The 19,090-nt window shown below is 57.5% G+C and overlaps 1 protein-coding gene across 1 annotated transcript in view; it reads right to left on the bottom strand.

The window, feature by feature from the left end:
* The window catches only part of WWC2 (WW and C2 domain containing 2), a 131,853-nt gene that overhangs the window by 26,133 nt on the left and 86,630 nt on the right, over nucleotides 1-19,090 (bottom strand). The window contains 7 exon segments of the mRNA XM_079779211.1: nucleotides 187-316; nucleotides 2,624-3,228; nucleotides 4,233-4,322; nucleotides 10,166-10,408; nucleotides 13,793-13,866; nucleotides 14,455-14,601; nucleotides 17,189-17,318. Coding sequence (XP_079635337.1) covers nucleotides 187-316; nucleotides 2,624-3,228; nucleotides 4,233-4,322; nucleotides 10,166-10,408; nucleotides 13,793-13,866; nucleotides 14,455-14,601; nucleotides 17,189-17,318 — 1,419 coding nt within the window.

The raw sequence follows: 19,090 nt of genomic DNA, 5'->3' as shown, positions 1-19,090 counted from the left end.
GACATGCGTGTCTGTCCCTGGCTGCAGATCATCTTTGACACAGAGTGACATGTCCAGGCACACGTTTCCTCAGTGCTGCCCCTGAGGCTGCGGGAGCGGCTGACGGTGGGGGGACACCTTGGCCTGTGACCCACACACGCACTGGGGAGGGGTGACGGGGGAGCCCCCGCTGCACGGGAGCCTTACTGTTTCACGAAGGCTTCGTAGACGCCACTGTCTCCCGCCACCGACTCGTCAGACACGGCCGCCGACACGCACGCCGTCCTCTCCCCGAGCAAGTGCGCGCCTCTCCTTTTTGGGGCCGCCTTTTCCACGTCTGAGGGGGGAGAGGGGCGCAGTAAGTATAACATACACACAGTGCAGTTCTGAGATCCAAACCGCAATCCCCACCTGAGGAGCAGGGATGTTACCATTCCAGCCCACGGGTGTGGGGCCCGAGGCTCCGGACTCACACGGCCCCGGGCCAGCTCCGGGCTGTCTGACGGAGATGTGGCTTCCTTCGCCGGAGCCAGTCCGGGGAGGGACCTGCACACGCTCACTGTCCTGTGTCTGGTTGGGCACTCACCGCGGTACCACGCGGGGGGAGGGGGCACCGCCCGCCCCCAGCACCAGAGAGGTTTCCCTGACCGCACCCAGCGCCCCGGCAGGAAAGGACCCTCGGCTCCCCCTCGCCACACGCACGGCCACACCTCCGCAGACGGCAGAGAGGAAAGCCCTCCACGTGGAGAGCTGCTCACCGGCTACCGCCGTCCCAACCACGAGACCCTCTGTGCTCCTGGGCCCGGGGCACCACGACCACCGGGCTGAGCTCTCTGACCGGCCGGTGTGCCCGCTCCTGCTCCTGACTGCACTCAGCGAGAGGCTGGGGTAAGGCCTCAGAGGACGCCGGTGGCTGGGGGCGGGGGGCTCTTTCTCTCAGGAGGGAGTGCCTTCGCTCCATCCACCCCCACAGGAGGGGGAGGGTGACGTGACTTATCCACCAGCCCCAGGAGTCCCCGGGCAGCCTGAGACCGACTGACAGAGAGAGGCTGACCACGGAAGGACGGGGACTTGTTCCAGCTCCGCGTCTGTCACCAGCAGGGGCTGCTGGGAGCAGGTGAGTATAAAAGGCCCCCCGGCTACACCCGCAGGAGACCCCAGGGCACGGAGGGTCAGACGGCGCCCCTGGTCCCTGGCTGAGCCGCCCGCCCCACCCGGAGGTCACACATCCCTGACACGTCGGAGACACGAAGGCCCTCCGGCCCCAGCACAGCAGAGGGGCCCGCAGCACCTGCTTCTTCCCGCCCCTCGCGGTGCCAGGGGTTAGCGGCAGGACCAGGGCCGGCAGGGTGACCACTCTCGCCACACGTCATCGTAACTCCCACGAGGCGAGGGCGGCCCAGCGCCGCTGGAGACCGCACCCCCCCCCCCCCACTTCAGTTCCCAGACGAGGAACCACCCCTGGAGAAACGGGGTACATGGGGCCAGGACACGGCAGCCAGCGGGCAGCCACATGTGAGCAGGTGAGGCTGGCTCCGGGGAGCCCCCCGCACCCCGAGGCAGAGGGGGCCCCTCGGCTTGGCGTGAGCACCTCCTGCGCTTATTTCCTCGCGGCGATGATCTCAGAAAAGCGTGACGTGGGCTCTGGCACCCGCCAGGCAGCAGCACGGGAGCCACAGATTCTCCCGTGCCCGCCTCTGCCCCCGCCCCGGGCCCCGGGGGGTCTCAGTCTCCAGGGATTGAAACCACGCCAACAAGATGGATTCTTCTAACTCTTTAACCATCTGAACTGGCCAATCCAGTAACACTTAGAGCCCTAGGACCACGAATACCAATTAAATATGCTCCTTGAAACGCAAGAAAACGCTCGCGAGGAGGCCGTGCTCCTGCGTGTCGCACACACAGTCCCGCGTGCAGATGCGGACAGGGCTCCGGGGCCCCGCGGGGGGGGGGCTCTTTCCGTTTGGTTTCAGGCCAGCGCCACGACAGACGCCCTCCTCGGCCACAGCTGCTCTGTGTGCCAACAGGACACCACCCTGTCCCTCTGCGGCCACATCCGCTCCGCAGGGGGAAACGCTCAGGGAAACAGAGATCTCAGCTGCTGTCGGGGAGCGGGAAGCAGAGGAAGAGCTGCTGCCTCCCCGGGCGGCAAGGAGCCCGCAGGCCAGCAGGTGGCAGCGCGGCACCGTGTCTGCGGAGCGTCTGGCTGGAAACAAACCCGTGTTTGTACAGGACCCCTGGCAGCGTGAACACCGCGCCCGGCACTGATGAGCCGACTGCTAACGGCCTGGCTCCTGTTTCGGGCCAGCTTTGCACAGAAAGCCCTCTCTGGGCCGTGTTCTTCCAGAACCGGAGGCTGCCCCAGTGTCCCATGTCCACAGAGCACGTTCAGGTCACGGCCACACACAGGGTGTCGGACAGCAGAACAGAAGCCGGCGACGAGATCACCACCAGGGACGGCGATGCTTATTTGATGGAGAAAAGTGTCTAGGGGTATCACCTAACACTCCGGAGACGAAGCGAAATAAAAAGAGCAGCGGGAAGAGGGGGACCCGCACCACTGGTTTAAGTGGGAAAAGGAACCCTCCCATCTTTCCCCTTAGCACGGCTCCGCGGGGACCAGGCCGGCGAAGCCCACGGGTACCTGCAGCGCCTTCGTAGAACGGCTCCCTGGCGCCTTCGCGCAGGTCTTTGTCCTCCGACAGGGCCGGGGGCGCGCCTCCCGCGTCGGCGTCCAGCAGGGTCTGACTGTCGCCGAGGCCCATGTCTGCGAAGTGGCTGCTCACGTCACAGTCGTCGAAGTCGGCGGTGAACCGGTGGAGGGGGACGTCGTGGGAAGACATGGGGAACGTGCCTTCCAGCACCAGCGGGGAGCCGGGAGGGGACAGGGAGGACAGGGAGGACCTGGAGGACAGGGATGTCACAGACTTGGGGGCCTCGGTCGGCGGGGGCGCGGGGCCCGTGGCGGCCGCCCCGCTGGGACCGCTCTGGCCGGGCGACTTGACCACCTCGTTCTCATGGATGGTGGTGATGGGCCCGGAAGGAACGTAACCGCCCTTCTCCTGCAGGAGGAAGTCCAGTTTGTACTGATAGTCCGCGTCCAGCTGGTCGCCCGGACTGGTGTAGTAGAGCTCGCTGGAGCTGAGGGAGTTGAGCGAGCCCCTGCTGGAGGTGTTCAGGGAGCCCCGGCTGGAGGCCAGGGAGCCCAGGCTGCTCCCGGACGACATGGACAGGGTGCTGGCGGAGAGGCTGCGAGAAGAGGAGCGCAGGCTGTCAAAACCGGACTCACCAGGAAACCCAGGCCCAGCCCCGCCGGCTCTCCAGGCGCCGTGGGGACAGCGAGAGAGGCTGACCACGGAAGGACGGGGGACTGTTCCCATGACGGGTTTCTTCATGAACACTTCAACCTGGCTCTCTGCTACTCTTGAAGCAATAGCCCTACTCTGATTCACAACCATCCCTCTTCCGCAACGGACACAACAGCGGGGGAATCAAACCCCTGCTGGTAAACCCACCTGCACAGGTATCCAGAAGCAAGGCTGTGGTTTCACACACAGACGGGGTGCACAGTGCAAAGTGCGAGTGCAGCCACTCTGCTGAACAAATGACGCTTTTTGAGGGAGAAACGAGGTGCGGTGCGGAAGACAGAGCTTCCAGAGGTGGGCTCACCCTCCTCCCTCCTCTGTGTGTACTGAGATAGTGACTGTGCTCTCTGACGTAGCGCCCCCCCCCCCCCCCTTTAAAAGAAGGGCTGATGCGGAGAAAATAGGTCATTCCCGAAGTGTGTCCTCAAGCTGATGCACCTGCTGCCCACTCCATGTCTCAATGTGTTTCAAACGCAACCCTGAGGCTCAGGGAAGAGAAACCTGTGCGACCTTCAGTTCGGCCGTGCGCGTTCCCGTTGTACTAGCACAGTGGTCGGCGAACTCATTAGTCAACAGAGCCAAATATCAACAGGACAACAATTGAAATTTCTTTTGAGAGCCCAATTTTTCAAACTTAAACTTCTTCTAACACCACTTCTTCAAGATAGACTCGCCCAGGCCGTGGTATTTTGTGGAAGAGCCACACTCAAGGGGCCAAAGAGCCGCATGTGGCTCGCGAGCCGCAGTTTGCCGACCACGATACTAGCAAAACTTACGTTCTTTTCTTCTAAACGGCCGAGCATGAGAGGAATGAACAGTAATCAGAGGTGACGGAAACACTCCGGAGCGGAGTCAGGAAGACGGCCCCCGAGAGCCGCGGAGACTTGCCTTTTCAGCTCTGAATGCAGGTACGTGGTCAGTCTGGTCGTCTCCTCGAGTTTCTGGAGCAGCTCCTTCCTTCGCTCTTCCAGTTTCAATCTAGAAAAACCACAGAAAGGAACGCATATTTTCAAACGACGATGATAAAACATGGAGACTGAAGGGAAAGGTTATCTTCACACAGACATTACGTGCCACGGCGGGGGGGGGGGGGGGGGCGGGCAGTGAACCTGACGGAGAGGGAGCAGCCGCAGCAGGAAGCGAAGTGGGCAGAAGCGCCCAGGGCCGCGCCTCGTCAGCACACCTGAGGATGCTGTGAACGTGGTTCTCTACAGATTTCTTTCTTTTTCTTTTAAAAGATAACCCATAGAATGGGAGAAAGTATTTTATTTATTTATTTATTTTATTGATTTTTTACAGAGAGGAAGGGAGAGGGATAGAGAGTTAGAAACATCAATGAGAGAGAAACATCGATCAGCCGCCTCCTGCACACTCCCTACTGGGGATGTGCCCGCAACCAAGGTACATGCCCTTGACCGGAATCGAACCTGGGACCCTTGAGTCCGCAGGACGACGCTCTATCCACTGAGCAAAACGGGCCAGGGCTCTATACAGTTTTCTTCAACGGGTGAAAAACCTCATGCTCGTATGAATTTCAGGAAGAGAGCGAGAAGGAAAACAAGACACTAACCAAGATCACAGGCTCCCGCAGGCCGTGCTGGGCTCACGTTATTGAAGCAATGCGACAGCAGTAACAGTCACAGAAGGTCACCCAGGTACTGAACACGGCAGAGACTGTGCCAACAGGGTATTTAGCGATAACAGTGCCAATCTTAATTTGACGAGAACGTTAGCGATTAAGGAACCAATCAGTCCAAATGTTTATGCAACAGAGACGTAAGTACGACGTTCCCTCCGTCCGCAGGACCACCCATCGCCCGCACCAGGTCGTCACGGAGCTCCGTGCACTCGGCTTCAACGGCACTGGTGTCAGAGGCTGGTGGAAATCAGTGTCACGGAACGGTGTCCGCGAACAAGCCGTCTGAACACACGCAGCTCCCCGGGGTGTATGCAGCTGGAGCCTGTGCGAGGGCCGCCCGTCAACTCGGGGTCCTCAGGCGTCATGGAAACGAGCCCTTCGGAGCGGTGCCCGGCCTGCAGCCGGGGGCGCGCAGCACCTGGGACCCAGGCCGTGCACCCTGAGGAGAGGCCCTCGCCCAGGCCTCAGCCTTCTCATCTGTGCAATGGGAGCACAGTGCCCCTGAGCCTGCCTGCGAGGCTGTGGAGGCAGCCAAGTGGGGAGAGTGTGTGTGAGGCGCTCGCCGATGTCAAAGCAGACCCGCCCGCTCAGAGCCTCAGCCCTGCAAGGTGGTGACATAAACAGGAACGCCTCTCCTTGGAAGAAAAAGAAAATTTCCCTAATTTTCAGCTCCTTTGAAATTATGTATGTTTTAGGCAGTAAGAACACATGCCCATGTTTTATTTATAGGTATTTTTCCTTTGATGTGCCACCAACACAATTTCATTATAGGTTAAAATAAAAAAAGTAATTCTTGTCATTTTGTTTAGGACTTCAAAGGGTGGTAAATTCTTAATTCACAGCTTTCGAAGGTAGATTTTGAAAAGGAGCACAGTCCGTACTTTTTAAATCTCTTAAACATAAATCAGAACCCAACAAGGAAAAATATTAAGACAAAGCAGATGAAAGGAAGAGAGGACTGGAGAAGGCCCACGTCTCCTCTGAGCCGAGTCTCCGAGGCAGCAGAAGCGCTTCTCAATTTCGCCTTAAATCTCAATAGCGCACAGGAACGAAGGCTCCTTCTGGCGTGTTGAGGAGGCATCGGCATGATGTTAGTGTGCTTCACGCTAAAATGTAAAATCCGTCTGGCTGGCGTGGCTCAGTGGTTGAGCATCGACCAACGAACCAGGAGGTCACAGGTTCAACTCCCGATCAGGGCACATGCCGGGTTGCGGGCTCGATCCCCAGGGTGGGGCGTGCAAGAGGCAGCTGATCAATGATTCTCTTTCATCATCGATGTTTCTCTCTCCCTCCCTTCCTCTCTGAAATCAATAAAAATATATTATAAATAAATAAACCAACAATAAAATGTAGAACCCTGGCCCAGTCACACGCAACGGTCCCCTCCCGCCCGCTGCTGGCCGTGGCTCAGGTACCGCCCGGGGCCGTGGCGCGGGCACTGAGCTCTGAGGCCCTCTCTGTGTTCTGTTCGTGCGGGCCCATCGGATCCGCTCCCGGAAGGCCCTGTCACTCTCGCGCCGGCACCCCCTTTCGGCGGGGTCTAACCTACACCTTCCTTGGGAGGAGCCGCGTGAAGACCTGGGAGCCACGGGCCCTGCGGGCGCCCTGGCGCTGCCCTCAGCTGGGCGCTCTGCGTCCGTCTCTGATGGACTCAGTGAGCCTGTCCCAGTGGGGGCGCAAGTCACCCTCAGATTCCAGCTTCCTGCACAGGAAGCGACCTCCCCCACCCGCTCCGGGCCAGGAGCCAGACCTGCTCCAACATCACCCCTTCAGAGGGCGCGTGCCTGTCTCCTCGCCTTTCTCCGCTCCCTGTCCTTTAGTCCTCCTGGGGGGACAGATCTCCTCAGCTGGTCCCCGAGATTCCTCCCGCTGGTGCTGCTGCCCCAGCCATCCGTGCGGCTGCCCTCGGCACGACGAGGGCAGGTCCCCGCTCCCTGCTACCGGCCCCTCCCGATTCGGACCATCCAGAACTTTCCTTGTAGGCACGTTTTCAGGTCACCTACTGAAACACTAAGTCCCTTTACGTTAAAACATAAGGGACACTCATACCCCACCTACTCCCTTTAAAATTTTCTCAGGATCAGTGGCAAAAACATTACACAGTCACACGCCACGGGTGCGGATGCGTTCTGAGAGACGCACTGTCATTCACGGCCGTGCAAACACGGCCACGCACAGGCACACAAGCCTGGTGCGCAGCCCGCTCCACGCCCAGGCCACGCGGGGCAGCCCGTGGCGCCGGGCCACAGCCTGCACAGCAAGCCGCTGCGCAGAACCCGGAGCAAACCCGGCACGAGAGGAAACGCTGCGAGGGAGACCCCTAAGCACCAGATGTGAACGGCTACGATGGTGTAACACGCACGCCGGCGGTTGTTTTGAAGTGCTCTTTTTTGAAGTGCTCTGAAAATGTTGGTTTTTAACAGCAAACTTTTAAAAGTACTCTCTCTAGAGTACACGCAAACGTAACGAGAAGAGTCTAATACGGGGGTGTACGCCGCCAGGAGCCTACACGAGGGCCGTCTGCGTCCTCCCAGGGTCCTCAGACGTCACGGGAACGGGCCACTCAGAGCGGTGCCCGAGCTGCAGCCGGGACCCGGAACATGGGTTCGAGGCCTGGGTGTGCTGTGCTGGCTGTGCATCCTGGGGAGAGCCACTTGGTCCAGGCCTCAGCCTTCTCATCTGTGAAATGGGAGCACAGTCCTACCGAGCCTGCCAGCAAACTTTTTCAAAGTGCTCTTTCCAGAGTGCGTGCAAATGTAACGATGAAAAGCACAGTAGGGTAAATACACGCGGCAGTCACAGCCACTCAGCGCCATCATCAGCTCTTCTGTGCTGTACATAGCTGTGGGTGCTCTGTGCTCACACGACGGGCAGCGCCGTGGGCTGGTTACGCCGGTGTCACCGCAAACACATGAGTGCCGTGTTGTGCCACAACCCTACGATGGCTGTGGCGTCGCCAGGTGTAGGAATTTTTCAGCTCCATTACAACTCTGAGACCACCTTTGTATATGGGGTCCATCACTGACTAAAACGTCCTTATGTGGTGCATGACTATAATGAAGAAATAATGAAAACATCTGGGCAAGATGTGAGATAAAGCCTCTAAGATTTGTGAGAAAGTAGGGAGCCATGTTAAGACCTAGTCAGTTAGGGACAAGCACAGAGTTTAAGGCATCTTGGTAACTGTTTGGAAAGAATGTGGAAAGTCCCACACTTCTTTCATTCGGGAGCAGTTTCTCTTGGCTGGGGGTCCCTCACTGAGCAGGCCTCTTTCCGATATGCTTTGCCACCACCAGGGGGCGAGCTCAGCCACCGCTGTCCGGAGTCAGGGAATCCGGGACGTGGGGACAGTGCTGGAGGGCACCGGTCACGGATTCCTGACAGTTATCATACGTGTGCGAACCAAAGCTTAAAAGCCAATGTCTAAGCAGTTAGAACAAAGTAAATATTGAGTGCAAATCATCAGTGATCTTTAAGCTCCAGCCGACAGGAAAGCTGATTACAGCAAACAAACAAATGGCCTGCTTCTCTCTCTCCCAGGACACAGGTGGGGGCCGTGTCCCAGCCCCACAGTCTCCGAGCAGAGCCCGAGGACTCAGTCTTCCGGCAGGTGGTCCGTAACCTCAGCAAGTGCTATGCACCCCTCCAAATATCACCGGCGTTTTGTCCACGGGGCCGCACGAGCCTGCCCGTTCTTCACCGTTACTGATGTCTGTCACTTTCATCCTAGGAATGAAAGGCACCCAAACGCACACACCCACCACAGGAAACAACCGACTCCTCCTCACACCCTCCCTTTTCGTTCCTTCCGTCTCGGCCGCGTGGACCCTTCCCCGCCCGCTGCTCAGTCTGCCTTGGGCTGAGCTCCACCAGCTCCTCCAGACGCCAGCGCAGGAGCAGGGGCAGGAGAGGGGCCGGCGAGGTGCTGCGGTCCTCTAAGACAGGCCAGGGACGGCATCTGCAGAGGCTCCCCGGTCACACTGTCTTCTGCTCCCTAAGGGGTGAGGCTGCAGCTGCGCCTTATCTTGACCAACCTTTTCCCTTACCAAGGCCAGTTCTCCCAAGGCGGCATACGATGCCACCTAACCTGGGAGGTCGAGATTTATTTTCCCCTTCCTCCATCCTCCCCACCACACTGTTCTTATCTTTATTGATGTCAGAGAGGAAGGGAGATGAGAGAGAGAGAGAGAGAGACGTCAATGATGAGAGAGAATCATTGATCAGATGCCCCTGCATGTCCCACCCTGGGGATCGAGCCCGCAACCAGAAATCGAGCTGTGATCTCTTGGTTTATAGGTCAACACTCAACCACGGAGCCACGCCGGCCGACTCAAATGTTTTGATAGTACGTAGACACATGGCCTTAAACACTTATTATAGAGCACAAGGAATTAGAAGGCAAGAAGCCGAGAAGTTACAAACAACAAGGGATTGGGTACGGCTGGGTGTCGTGTAGGTACTTCCAGGTCACTTGGAATGACAGGAGTGCGAGTTTCCTGCCTGTCCCCTGGGACGGACCCTGCTCCTCCCTCGTTGGTGAGGGTGTGGGGGGCTCCGGTGTCGGCCGTGTCAGTCATCAGGTGCACGTGTGCGCCTGTCACACCGACACCCGGGGGTCCCCTGCCTAACAGCCCTGCTCATCTGATTGCAGAACCGGGTTTTTAAGATTAAATGATCAAATTACACCTTCCCGCAGAGAAGAGAAAACTGCTTCACATCTCACCTACCTCAGAGGAGGGTTTCAACGGACAAAGTCCACGAGGACATTCTGTGACCTGGTGAGAGGGTTGAGGCCGCAAGCTGACCTGTCCTTGTGAAATGAGGAGTAATGCCTTGTGCATCCTTGTGAGGAATACGCCCAGAATAGGAAGCCTGGGCTGCTCCAACAGCCCCGGTAACTGGGGCATCAGGGGCTTGGTTTACAGCTACAGCTATCACCGCAGTCCGCCGCTCTGGGGCCCTGCGCTGTTCGGTCAGCGTCTGCCTCGGCGTCTCCCCGACCCTCACAGGCCAGGGGAGCTGCGGGACTCGGGACTCGGAGGGACAGCAGGACGGGAGCTGGATGGCTGGACAGGAAGAGCCGCTGAGCGCAGCGCACCCGAGGGCTCCGGGACCGGGGGCCTGGCACCAGCACGGCTGAGACACACCCACAGGTTCCCGGCCCGGCCCCGGGGACACCCACCTCTCGGCCAGCGCCCGGCTGGGGGCGCCCCGCACGGACAGCAGCTCCGCCTCCAGCCGCTGCCGGTCGGCCTCCAGGCGCTCCAGCTCGTCGCGGGTGCGCTTCTGTGGGGTGACGAACTGAAGCTCCTTCAGCAGTTCTTCTTTCTCGTGGATCAGCATCAGCTTCTCCTTCTCAACATCCAGCGCCCCGGGCCAGGCTTCGCTGTCCAGTTTCGACAGCTCGATTTTCAGGTTGGCCATGCTGGAACAGAGGAGAGGTGAGCGTGAACGCGGAGCTCCAAGAAGAGGGAACAGGCGGGCTAAGGCGGGCGGACAATGGGTTCCTGGGAGCCTCGCCGGGGGCGTGAGCCTCGCCAGTCTCTGGGCCCGGCTCTGTGCTTAGCTGTCACCGTGTCCCTGTCCCACCTTTAAAGTGTGGTGAGCGCACCCCCTCTCTGAGAAAAAGGTGAAGGTCACAGCACACAGAAGCTCCAGCAGGGGGCTCTGGGACCCTGGCAGGTGGCGGAGAAGACCCGGAGGCCCCCGTTAAAAGCTGCGGTGCCCCAAGTTACAGATTTGTCCTGTAGGGAAGACGCTGTCCCCAGGGTCGGGAAGGAAGAGGGAGAAGAGCGGCGGGTGGGCGAACTGGGATTAAGACCATCAACCCACCCAGCTCCACGGCACCGAGCGTGGGCCAGGCCTCGCCGCTGTCCCCTGGGCTGTGCCCGCGACGCCCTCCCTGCCGTGCTGGCGTCCACGCCGTACGGAGCAGCGCCGGCATCCCTGCCTTCGCCGGCTCTCCCCGGCACACAGGCACCGAGGTGCCCAGCAGCAGACGGCCCTGTGGCTGCATCACCGAGTGACGACAGGTGTGAGTGGGGGGCAGGAAGAGGAGGAAGGAAAGCAGGAAGGGAAACTCGGCCGGTTTCATAATCTCGCCTGACCCTGCATTTCCCTGTGCAGAGCCTTCCCCTCAATGGTCGAGTGACCTCCCGACTCACGGAGGCTGCTCGGACCACCAGCCAGTAAGTGGGCTGCGGCCCGGGGAGGGCGCCGTGGTTCACACGGTCAAAGGCACGGGGCCCCTGGACCATCGGCACAGGACCGCCTGTGACCACGGCCGGCCTCGGCACACGCACGCCAAGTCCGTAAAAAGTGTGACGACTGCTTCGGCTTGTTCTAGAGCACGCCAGAATCTGAAACCCAGAAACGGGGATTCTGTTTTTCCTTTTTTATGGGAGAAGTTGCAGAAGAGGAGGAAAAAGGTGAACAAACAGGAAATAGTATCAGGACCGAGATGGAAGCGGCTCCACAAACTCGTGCCAGTTTCTTGTTTTCGTTAAAAGTAAAGTCGCCTCCTCCAATGGGCACGTGCCTATCGCGGACTCTGACTCCACCCCCGTCTGCACTGATGGATGCGGCATCAGCAATTCCTCAGCGGCAGCCGCTGAACCACACACAACCGCCTCAACGTGCAGGAAAATTAGTCACCCAGATGCTAAGTAAGCACCGTGTCATTAGCTTCATTAAGCACAGACGAAGGCTGGAGGAGAGAGCAGCCTCCAGACACACCGCCGCCTCCGCTCGTCCAGGATCGGGGAGAAACAGCGTTTCCAACACGTGCGCGGACCCTCGCCGTGCCCTCGTCAGCACCGCTGTCACTGAACACAGGGCCCGAGTCAGGGAGCAGGACAGCCGCCCCTCACGGGCAGAACCGGCCTCACGCTTCCACGGGACCGAGTGAACCAGCTGAACCCGGAGCGACAAGGCACCAAGGAAAGAGGGCGCCTGACTCCGCCCCGGCACCAGGCAGGTGGGGTTTCATCTGGAGAGGGTGCACCACGTCTGGGGACAGAACAGGAAACGCGGGGACCCCTGGAGCAGCGCTGTGAAGCTCCCGATGGAGGAACTGGTCGGAACCGAAGTGCAGCGAGCGCTCCAGCTGCCCCGAGGGAAGTTGGGTCGAGCCCCAGAACTCGGAGCACGGGCCTGGCTCTCAGGTTCATTCTGAGTGTGGCCGTCTCCCTAGAAAACCAGGCGCCAGTCCTGGCGTGGCCCACCGCAGACCCGGTGCCGACGGCTGATGGCCTGGCGTGGCCCACCGCAGACCCGGTGCCGACGGCTGATGGCCTGGCGTGGCCCACCGCAGACCCGGTGCCGACGGCTGATGGCCTGGCGTGGCCCACCGCAGACCCGGTGCCGACGGCTGATGGCCTGGCGTGGCCCACCGCAGACCCGGTGCTGACGGCTGACGGCCTGGCGTGGCCCACCGCAGACCCGGTGCCGACTAACGGCCTGGCGTGGCCCACCGCAGACCCGGTGCCGATGGCTGACGGCCTGGCGTGGCCCACCGCAGTGCCGACGGCTAACGGCCTGGCGTGGCCCACTGCAGACCCGGTGCTGACGGCTGATGGCCTGGCGTGGCCCACCGCAGACCCGGTGCTGACGGCTGACGGCCTGCTTGCTCACAGCCCAAGGGCTGCAACCCTCCTCCAGCTGCTTCCACAGCCCGGGGCCCCGAAACCAGAGGGTCCGAGCCTCCGCCTGGGCGCTGAGGAGCAGGCGGTAAAGCCCACAACACGCTTCCCGACCTCGGGAAGCTGACCACCTCCCGGGACAAAGTCACAGGCATTAAAACTAGTCGGTAAAGTGTTGTTGGGAGAGACCAGGTGACCTGCTCAGCTCACGTGGTTAATAATTTGTGGCGCAAAGCCGAGGACGCGTCCAGGAAACTGAGTCACGTTCGTAACAGAGGCTGTGCAGAGGCAAACAGTGTCTTTAGGCGGATCGAGCGATCACTTTGTTAGTCAGGCAGCCTCTAAGAACTCTGGTAACGCTTATAAATGACATCACCGACAGCAGTGCACACACGTCAGTATCCCCCCCACCCCAGGCTCCCAGCCACAGGACCAGGCGCTCAGCAGGTTCTCTGTCGCGTGCCGAGTGATAATGCAGCCCACCCCGTCTTCCTAAATGGCACATCAATAGCATTATTAAAATCTTAAAAGGAAAACCACGACATCCAACGTTTCAGTGCGGCTCTCGCCCTCCAAGTATGCCAGGTGCCCTGTATCGCGGGAACAAGCTGCGTCTGCCCAGCAGGCAGGAACGGCGAGTCCCTACGCTTCCCTCGCAGTCACAGGGAGAAGACGCGCCGGGTGTGACGGGGCTCGGGAGGCACAGGAGAGGAAGAAGGTCTCCTGTCCTCCTCCGGGAATTAGGCACCGGGCAGTCCCCTCGGACCTTCGAGGACATTAGCAGGAGCTCCCCCACAGAGGAGCATGCTGGACACTGTCTACCGTCTACCTGGGGCCCGCACGTCGCTACCCAGTCCTGTACCGGAGCCGCTTTTAACTGCCAGCACGGTGCAAGCTCAAACCTCCTCGCTTCCAGAAGAGGGGGAGCATTTCGCCCCCACACTTCTCATGAATCCTCCAGGTTCTTCGGCTTCTCGGGGAGGGGAAAGGGGAAACAGCGAGCAGAGAGGGGCTCTGAGCCCTGACTCCTAGACACCAGGGAGCCTGAGCGAGTGTGTGTGAGCGCCCAGCAGATGGCACTGCAGGAGCGGAGGTGAGCCGGACGCCACGCTGGGGGAGCCGCACGCTGATGGAGCCCCGGCCGCCGGCTGCACCCTGCCCAGGCTCACCTTCTTTTGGCTTCTTCATACTGTAGACTCAGCCTGACCTTCTCAGCTAAATTCGATCTGCTTCTCACTCCGATCTAGTGAAAAACAAAAGGGAAGAAGTCCATGACTCTGCTCAGGAAGTAAGTTCACCGGTTCTGTTTCTGGGAAGCCCGAGTCCTGGAAAAGCTCAAGGGGACGGTACCGACACAGAGACTCCGGTGGGAGAGGCTGAGGAAGGCACCTGCTCTGCAGTCTCCGTGGGGCAAACGCTGCCTTTTTAACTCACACTTGTCTGTCTTTCAAAGACTTTCACGTCGTTTTCTCCACACATTAAACTTAAGATTAAAAATATCAGGTAAATGTTTCTGGTGCCCAAGCGTTTATGAAGGTGCACAGGTCGATAAAATTTATGGACTGGAGCTAATTTCCTCACTTAGCACAGGGGCCACATTTTCCATCCTTTAGCTCCCAGCTGCATACAATGTGAAGTAAATAACTTCAGAAACTCATTTCTCAGACAGGCAGGCCCTCTGCTGACCTCTAACTGTTTTACTGTCACAGCACATAATTCAAAGGCGCCCGAGAGAACACGAAAATCACCAGGGGGGGGGGGGGGAGGGGGCTCATTGCAGATCTGCGGATGGCACCCCGAACGGGACAGCACCCCTACGGGCGGGGCTCACCTCTCCGGAAATGCTGGTCTGGGACCCGGCGTCCAGCGTCTGTCTGGAGAGAGAGAGGTGAGAGCTGGCGGGACTGGGCCTCAGGTCTGGCTCCGATCTGCCGATGCTCTGGCCCAGGTGGAACCGCTCCTGCAGCTTGGCCAGACTCTGTTCGGGAAACACACAGGGTCCGTAAGCTCGGCGCGAAGGGCACAACGCCCCACCGCAGAAGCAAATGCAGAGAGAGAATCTTCATGGAAGAAACCATGGCTGCATGTTAGCGGGTACCTAGCACTTTAAATTATTGAAAAAAGAAGAGCAGAATATAATTTTGCACATACACGTGTGACTCTGGAAGTACGTGAGAGCATATGAAATGAGTTATCTTAACTTTCCCAAGATACCCTGGGAGTTCTTCGCCCTGCGAATAATGGTATCGTTGTATTTAATTCAGATGTTTCTTATTTTTGGAATTTCATTCTGAAGAAGCCTCTATTTTAATAAGAACTGCTCACTTCACACAGCCGAAAGGAGGGAAGCACGGAATCCCTATAAGGCAGTCTTGAGACACAGCAAGGGAACGTCGTACTTGGCCGGCGTCTCGCAGGGCGCCATTCTACACCTGGACCGGACCCGAGGGATTATGTGGCTCGCATAATGTTAGAGATGGGGAAACTGAGGCCCAGAGGTCCCGCCACGCCGTCAATCTGAGCCCGCCTGTGCCGACTGCACGGCACCGCTACGGCGACACGCTTGGCTGGGAGAGTGAGTCAAGGGCACGTGCCTCTGTCAGCACCGGGGGCGGCGGACTGGGCTGGCCTTAGCAGGAGGTGCGAGCCAGCAAAAGGCTGGAAAAGGAAAAACGGTCGCTAAACGGCCACCAATGCAAAACAAACTCACAAAACAGTAGTAAAAATGGTGAGAAACTTACCAACTTTATGAAGAACCAAGACTTGATCCTGATATTTAAAATTCTCGTAAGAAATTAGAACCATCAGATATCTGATATATATATATATATATATATATATATATATATATATATATATATATTTTTTTTTACCTAATTTTCTCTATTTTCTTTCAAAGGGATATTTATACAAAATGTGAACACAAGAGGGATAAACCTTAAATGATCACATCAAATAAGATGTCACAGAAAAGAACCCAGAAATTGCTTAGTGACGCTGGTAAGTCTTTTCAATTTTTCCATCTGTGCAGGGAAAAGACTAGCATTTTCCAAACCTGCCTGTGGTGACAATGCACTCGACCCTGACTAGTTTTTTTTAAGAAACAGAAGGGCCCAGGAAAGGAAGCCTGAGTGCATTACTGCCACTAAGCGCAGGCCTGTTTCTGTGAGATTTGCTCTGTGTGTACCCACAGGGAAATATATCTGTGTGTGAGTGGGTTTGGACATTAAATATATTTCTTACTGTGTGTTGTGGGCAAAGAGGTTTGAAAGTCACAGAAGATACCCAATGCCACTTCAGCTCTACTGCTGATTTCTGTATTTACTGATTATTTTATACTAGGGGCCCAGCGCGGGATGGAAATCGCACGAGGAGGCACCTCGCCTCCCACCTTCTCGCGGGGCCACCCTCGCGTGCCTCGCTGCGCACGCAGCCTCCTGCTGATCGGTCGTTACGGCGTGACGACCGTTAGCATGTTAGCTCTTTATTATATAGGACACTGGAGAAATTAAAAGGGAATCTTTTCCTTCCATTTAATCTGGCTTGTGTATAAACCCAAAGTTTATAGGAAGAATCAAAGATGACCTAACATTGCTGACTACTATGAATTGGTTCAAGTTCCATTAACTTTTTTCAAGTGACCTATATTATGTGCATTTCAGAAATTATTGATTTAATCAGCAGGACCACTGTGAAACAAAAGCAGAATACATCCAAATAAAGTCCTGTCTGTGTTATGATTGTGGTAAAACCACTGGGTGTGAATTGGAGTCCTGTCATCAGCTGTGTGACTTTCAGTGAGTTACTTACTTTTCTGTGCCATGACTTCCTTGTCTGTAAATTTGGGATAATAAAAGTGCCCATCTTTAGGTTGCTGTGATAATTAAGTGAATTATTTCTATGCAAGGTGCACAGAGATTGCCTGGCACAGAGCCAATACTTTAAGTATTTGTTATTATTACTGTTGTCTTTCCTATTTGATCTCTCAAATTATTTCAAAACTGCCATAACGCAAAATTATATGGGTTCAAGGATATTTACCTATGTTCAGCTAGCATTTTGAAAACTGGCATGAAGTAGCTGAATATAGTATTTAAGTTTAGAGGTTCTATTAGGAATGCAAACATCACCACTGGCTCTAACATTTTCCCAAAGACACAGACGAAAGCCTCATTGGGCTGGGGGAAGACTCCAAATATCTGAAATACAGAGACTTCTCCGCGCTGTGACGGTCATGGATGGAGGAGGGGCGGAGGCAGGGATATCTGAAATACAGAGACTTCTCCGCTGTGACGTCACGGATGGAGGAGGGGAGGAGCCTGAAGTTTCGGGGAGCCGCAGGGCGGGCACGGATGCTAATCTCCTTGTGTGGCTCCGGGACCCACCACTCCCTGACTCACAGGTCAGGGACCTCGGAGCGGCGTTTCCCTCCAGGCAGCGCTGGGGACATAACCATCTGCTCCGGGCCACACGGAGGGAAGGGTGACCCGGACGGAGAAGCCTGCCTCCAGGGTCCTGGGCCCCGGAAGGTGGTGGTCGGACTGGGCAAGGTGCCCCTAACATACCTGCATCAGATCCTGCTTTTCCTTCTCTCCCGAGCTGATAGCCTTTCTGATGGACTTCAGTTCCGTGAGAATGGCTTTGGCCTCACTAAGCTCATAGCCACTCTGGCCTCCAGACATTTTTTTATCAATTCTATTAAACGAAGAAAAAGAGAGAAGGAAAAAAAAAGTTAAAGAATGACCGAGTACAAGTTCAACAGGCAGGAGGGACTGGTCTGGGTTGGGTTGGCTGGCTGACGGTTTAGTCCTTGACTCTCACAGGCCAGGTCTTCCTTCAGAGAGGAGAGCGCCTCGGTCTTCCAGCCACTTCCACCGGACTGCACCCTCCCCGCCTCCCACCCCCGCCTCCCCCAGGCCCTTTCCCATCCCTTTCCTGCCTCTTCGCTTTCCGTCTGCTGGGTGACCCCACAGCCAGCAGAACTCAAACCGCATCACCGGCTGGCCCCGACTGGCCCTGACCGGCCCTGGGAAAGGACCTGGCAGAGGAGCAGGCACAGGGACCCCGGGCTCAGACGGCGCCGAGGTTACCGCGGAAGGAAGGCCCGCAGCCCAGCCGCAGCCCAGCCGAGCCCTCCTACACGGCAGCGCTTGCTGCTCACACCGGCGCGCGCCCCAGGACCTCTGGACCGTGCGGCGGTCTCTCCTTCCTTCTAAATACACGAGGCGTGTCTGCCCCGCGTTTGTCAGGGCGCTGAGTGGGGTAAACTGCTCGCCTCGCTGAATGAGGTCAAGGCCAGGGGTAAGGCGGAGGGCAGGCAAGCGCACGTGTCCACCCCACTGACGGGTCTTCGGTGGCTGCCGTCCTGCCCGGGTCTGCTTCCCCAACACCCTCGCAGTCCACCCGCCGCCCACGTCAGACCCAAGTCTGTGTTTGAGGGCTCACCCGGCTGACCCGGCCCTCCGCAGGCGATGTCAGCACCCTCCCTCTCACTCCCGGCTCTCCCACCACCTGCCGGGGGCCACTGGACACAGCCCTGCCTGTCCGCAGCCCCGGCCCTCCTCTCCGAAGTCTTTCCACAGCGAAGAGCCGGCCGTCACGTCACGGAACCCGGGCTCTCCGCTCGCTGGGCTTCAGCATGGAACCATCTATGTGTACTTCAGTGAGACAGGCAGCACCGAGGAAACAGCCCAGGCCTTCGCGTCCCTCGTCCAGGCTCCTCAAACAAGCAAACCTGGTGCGAGCTTAGTGAATGTTTTGTGCTGCTCAACAAGCAAGTAAAGTCTTAAGGAGCCTAGGAAAATACAGTCAGTTTCATCAGGAGGCCACGTGGAAATGGAGTGCAGCGAATGAAACCACCGCTTTAAGCCCGCACAGTGTTGGGGGGGAGGGACCCTGAGACCCCCATCACCTCCTCCCAGTGAGGACGCCAAGGCAGAGGGGATGCAGACTTCGCCCCGAAGTGGCCTGGACACGCAGCCGCTCAGGGACTCCTCCCAACGGCAGCCTCGGGTGTGGGGTCTTCGGACCGTGACCCTGAGAGCGTTTGATGAAAACACGGGGAGCACTCTGGGTGTTGGTTAATTCCATTGATTTGGGAGGGATTGATCGGTGAAGTCCATGGGTCCCTGAAGTATTCAACTTAGTGGAGGCAAAATTCTTATTTTGATTTTTTAAAAATTCTGTTTGATTTTAGGAAATGGCTAGTAATAGGTATCTCAAACTGTGTCAAAGTAAATTTCTAAAGCCCAAGGAATTTCTCCCTATTTGGGTAAAACCTTCAGAATTCAACAGTAAAACAAATCTCTAATTCAGAAATCAACTTTGACATTTGAAAATAAAAAAGCAGCCTGGCCAGGGTAGCTCAGCGGTTGAGCACCGACCCAGGAACCAAGAAGCCACCAGTTCAAGTCCTGGTCAGGGCACATGCCCGGGGCTGCCGGCTCCATCCCCGGTGTGGGGTGTGC

This window comes from Cnephaeus nilssonii, assembly GCF_951640355.1.
Source record: "Cnephaeus nilssonii genome assembly, chromosome: 8".
Classification (NCBI taxonomy): Eukaryota; Metazoa; Chordata; class Mammalia; order Chiroptera; family Vespertilionidae; genus Cnephaeus; species Cnephaeus nilssonii.
The sequence above is the reverse complement of the archived record's forward strand: the minus strand, read 5'-3'. Positions and strand labels throughout refer to the sequence as shown.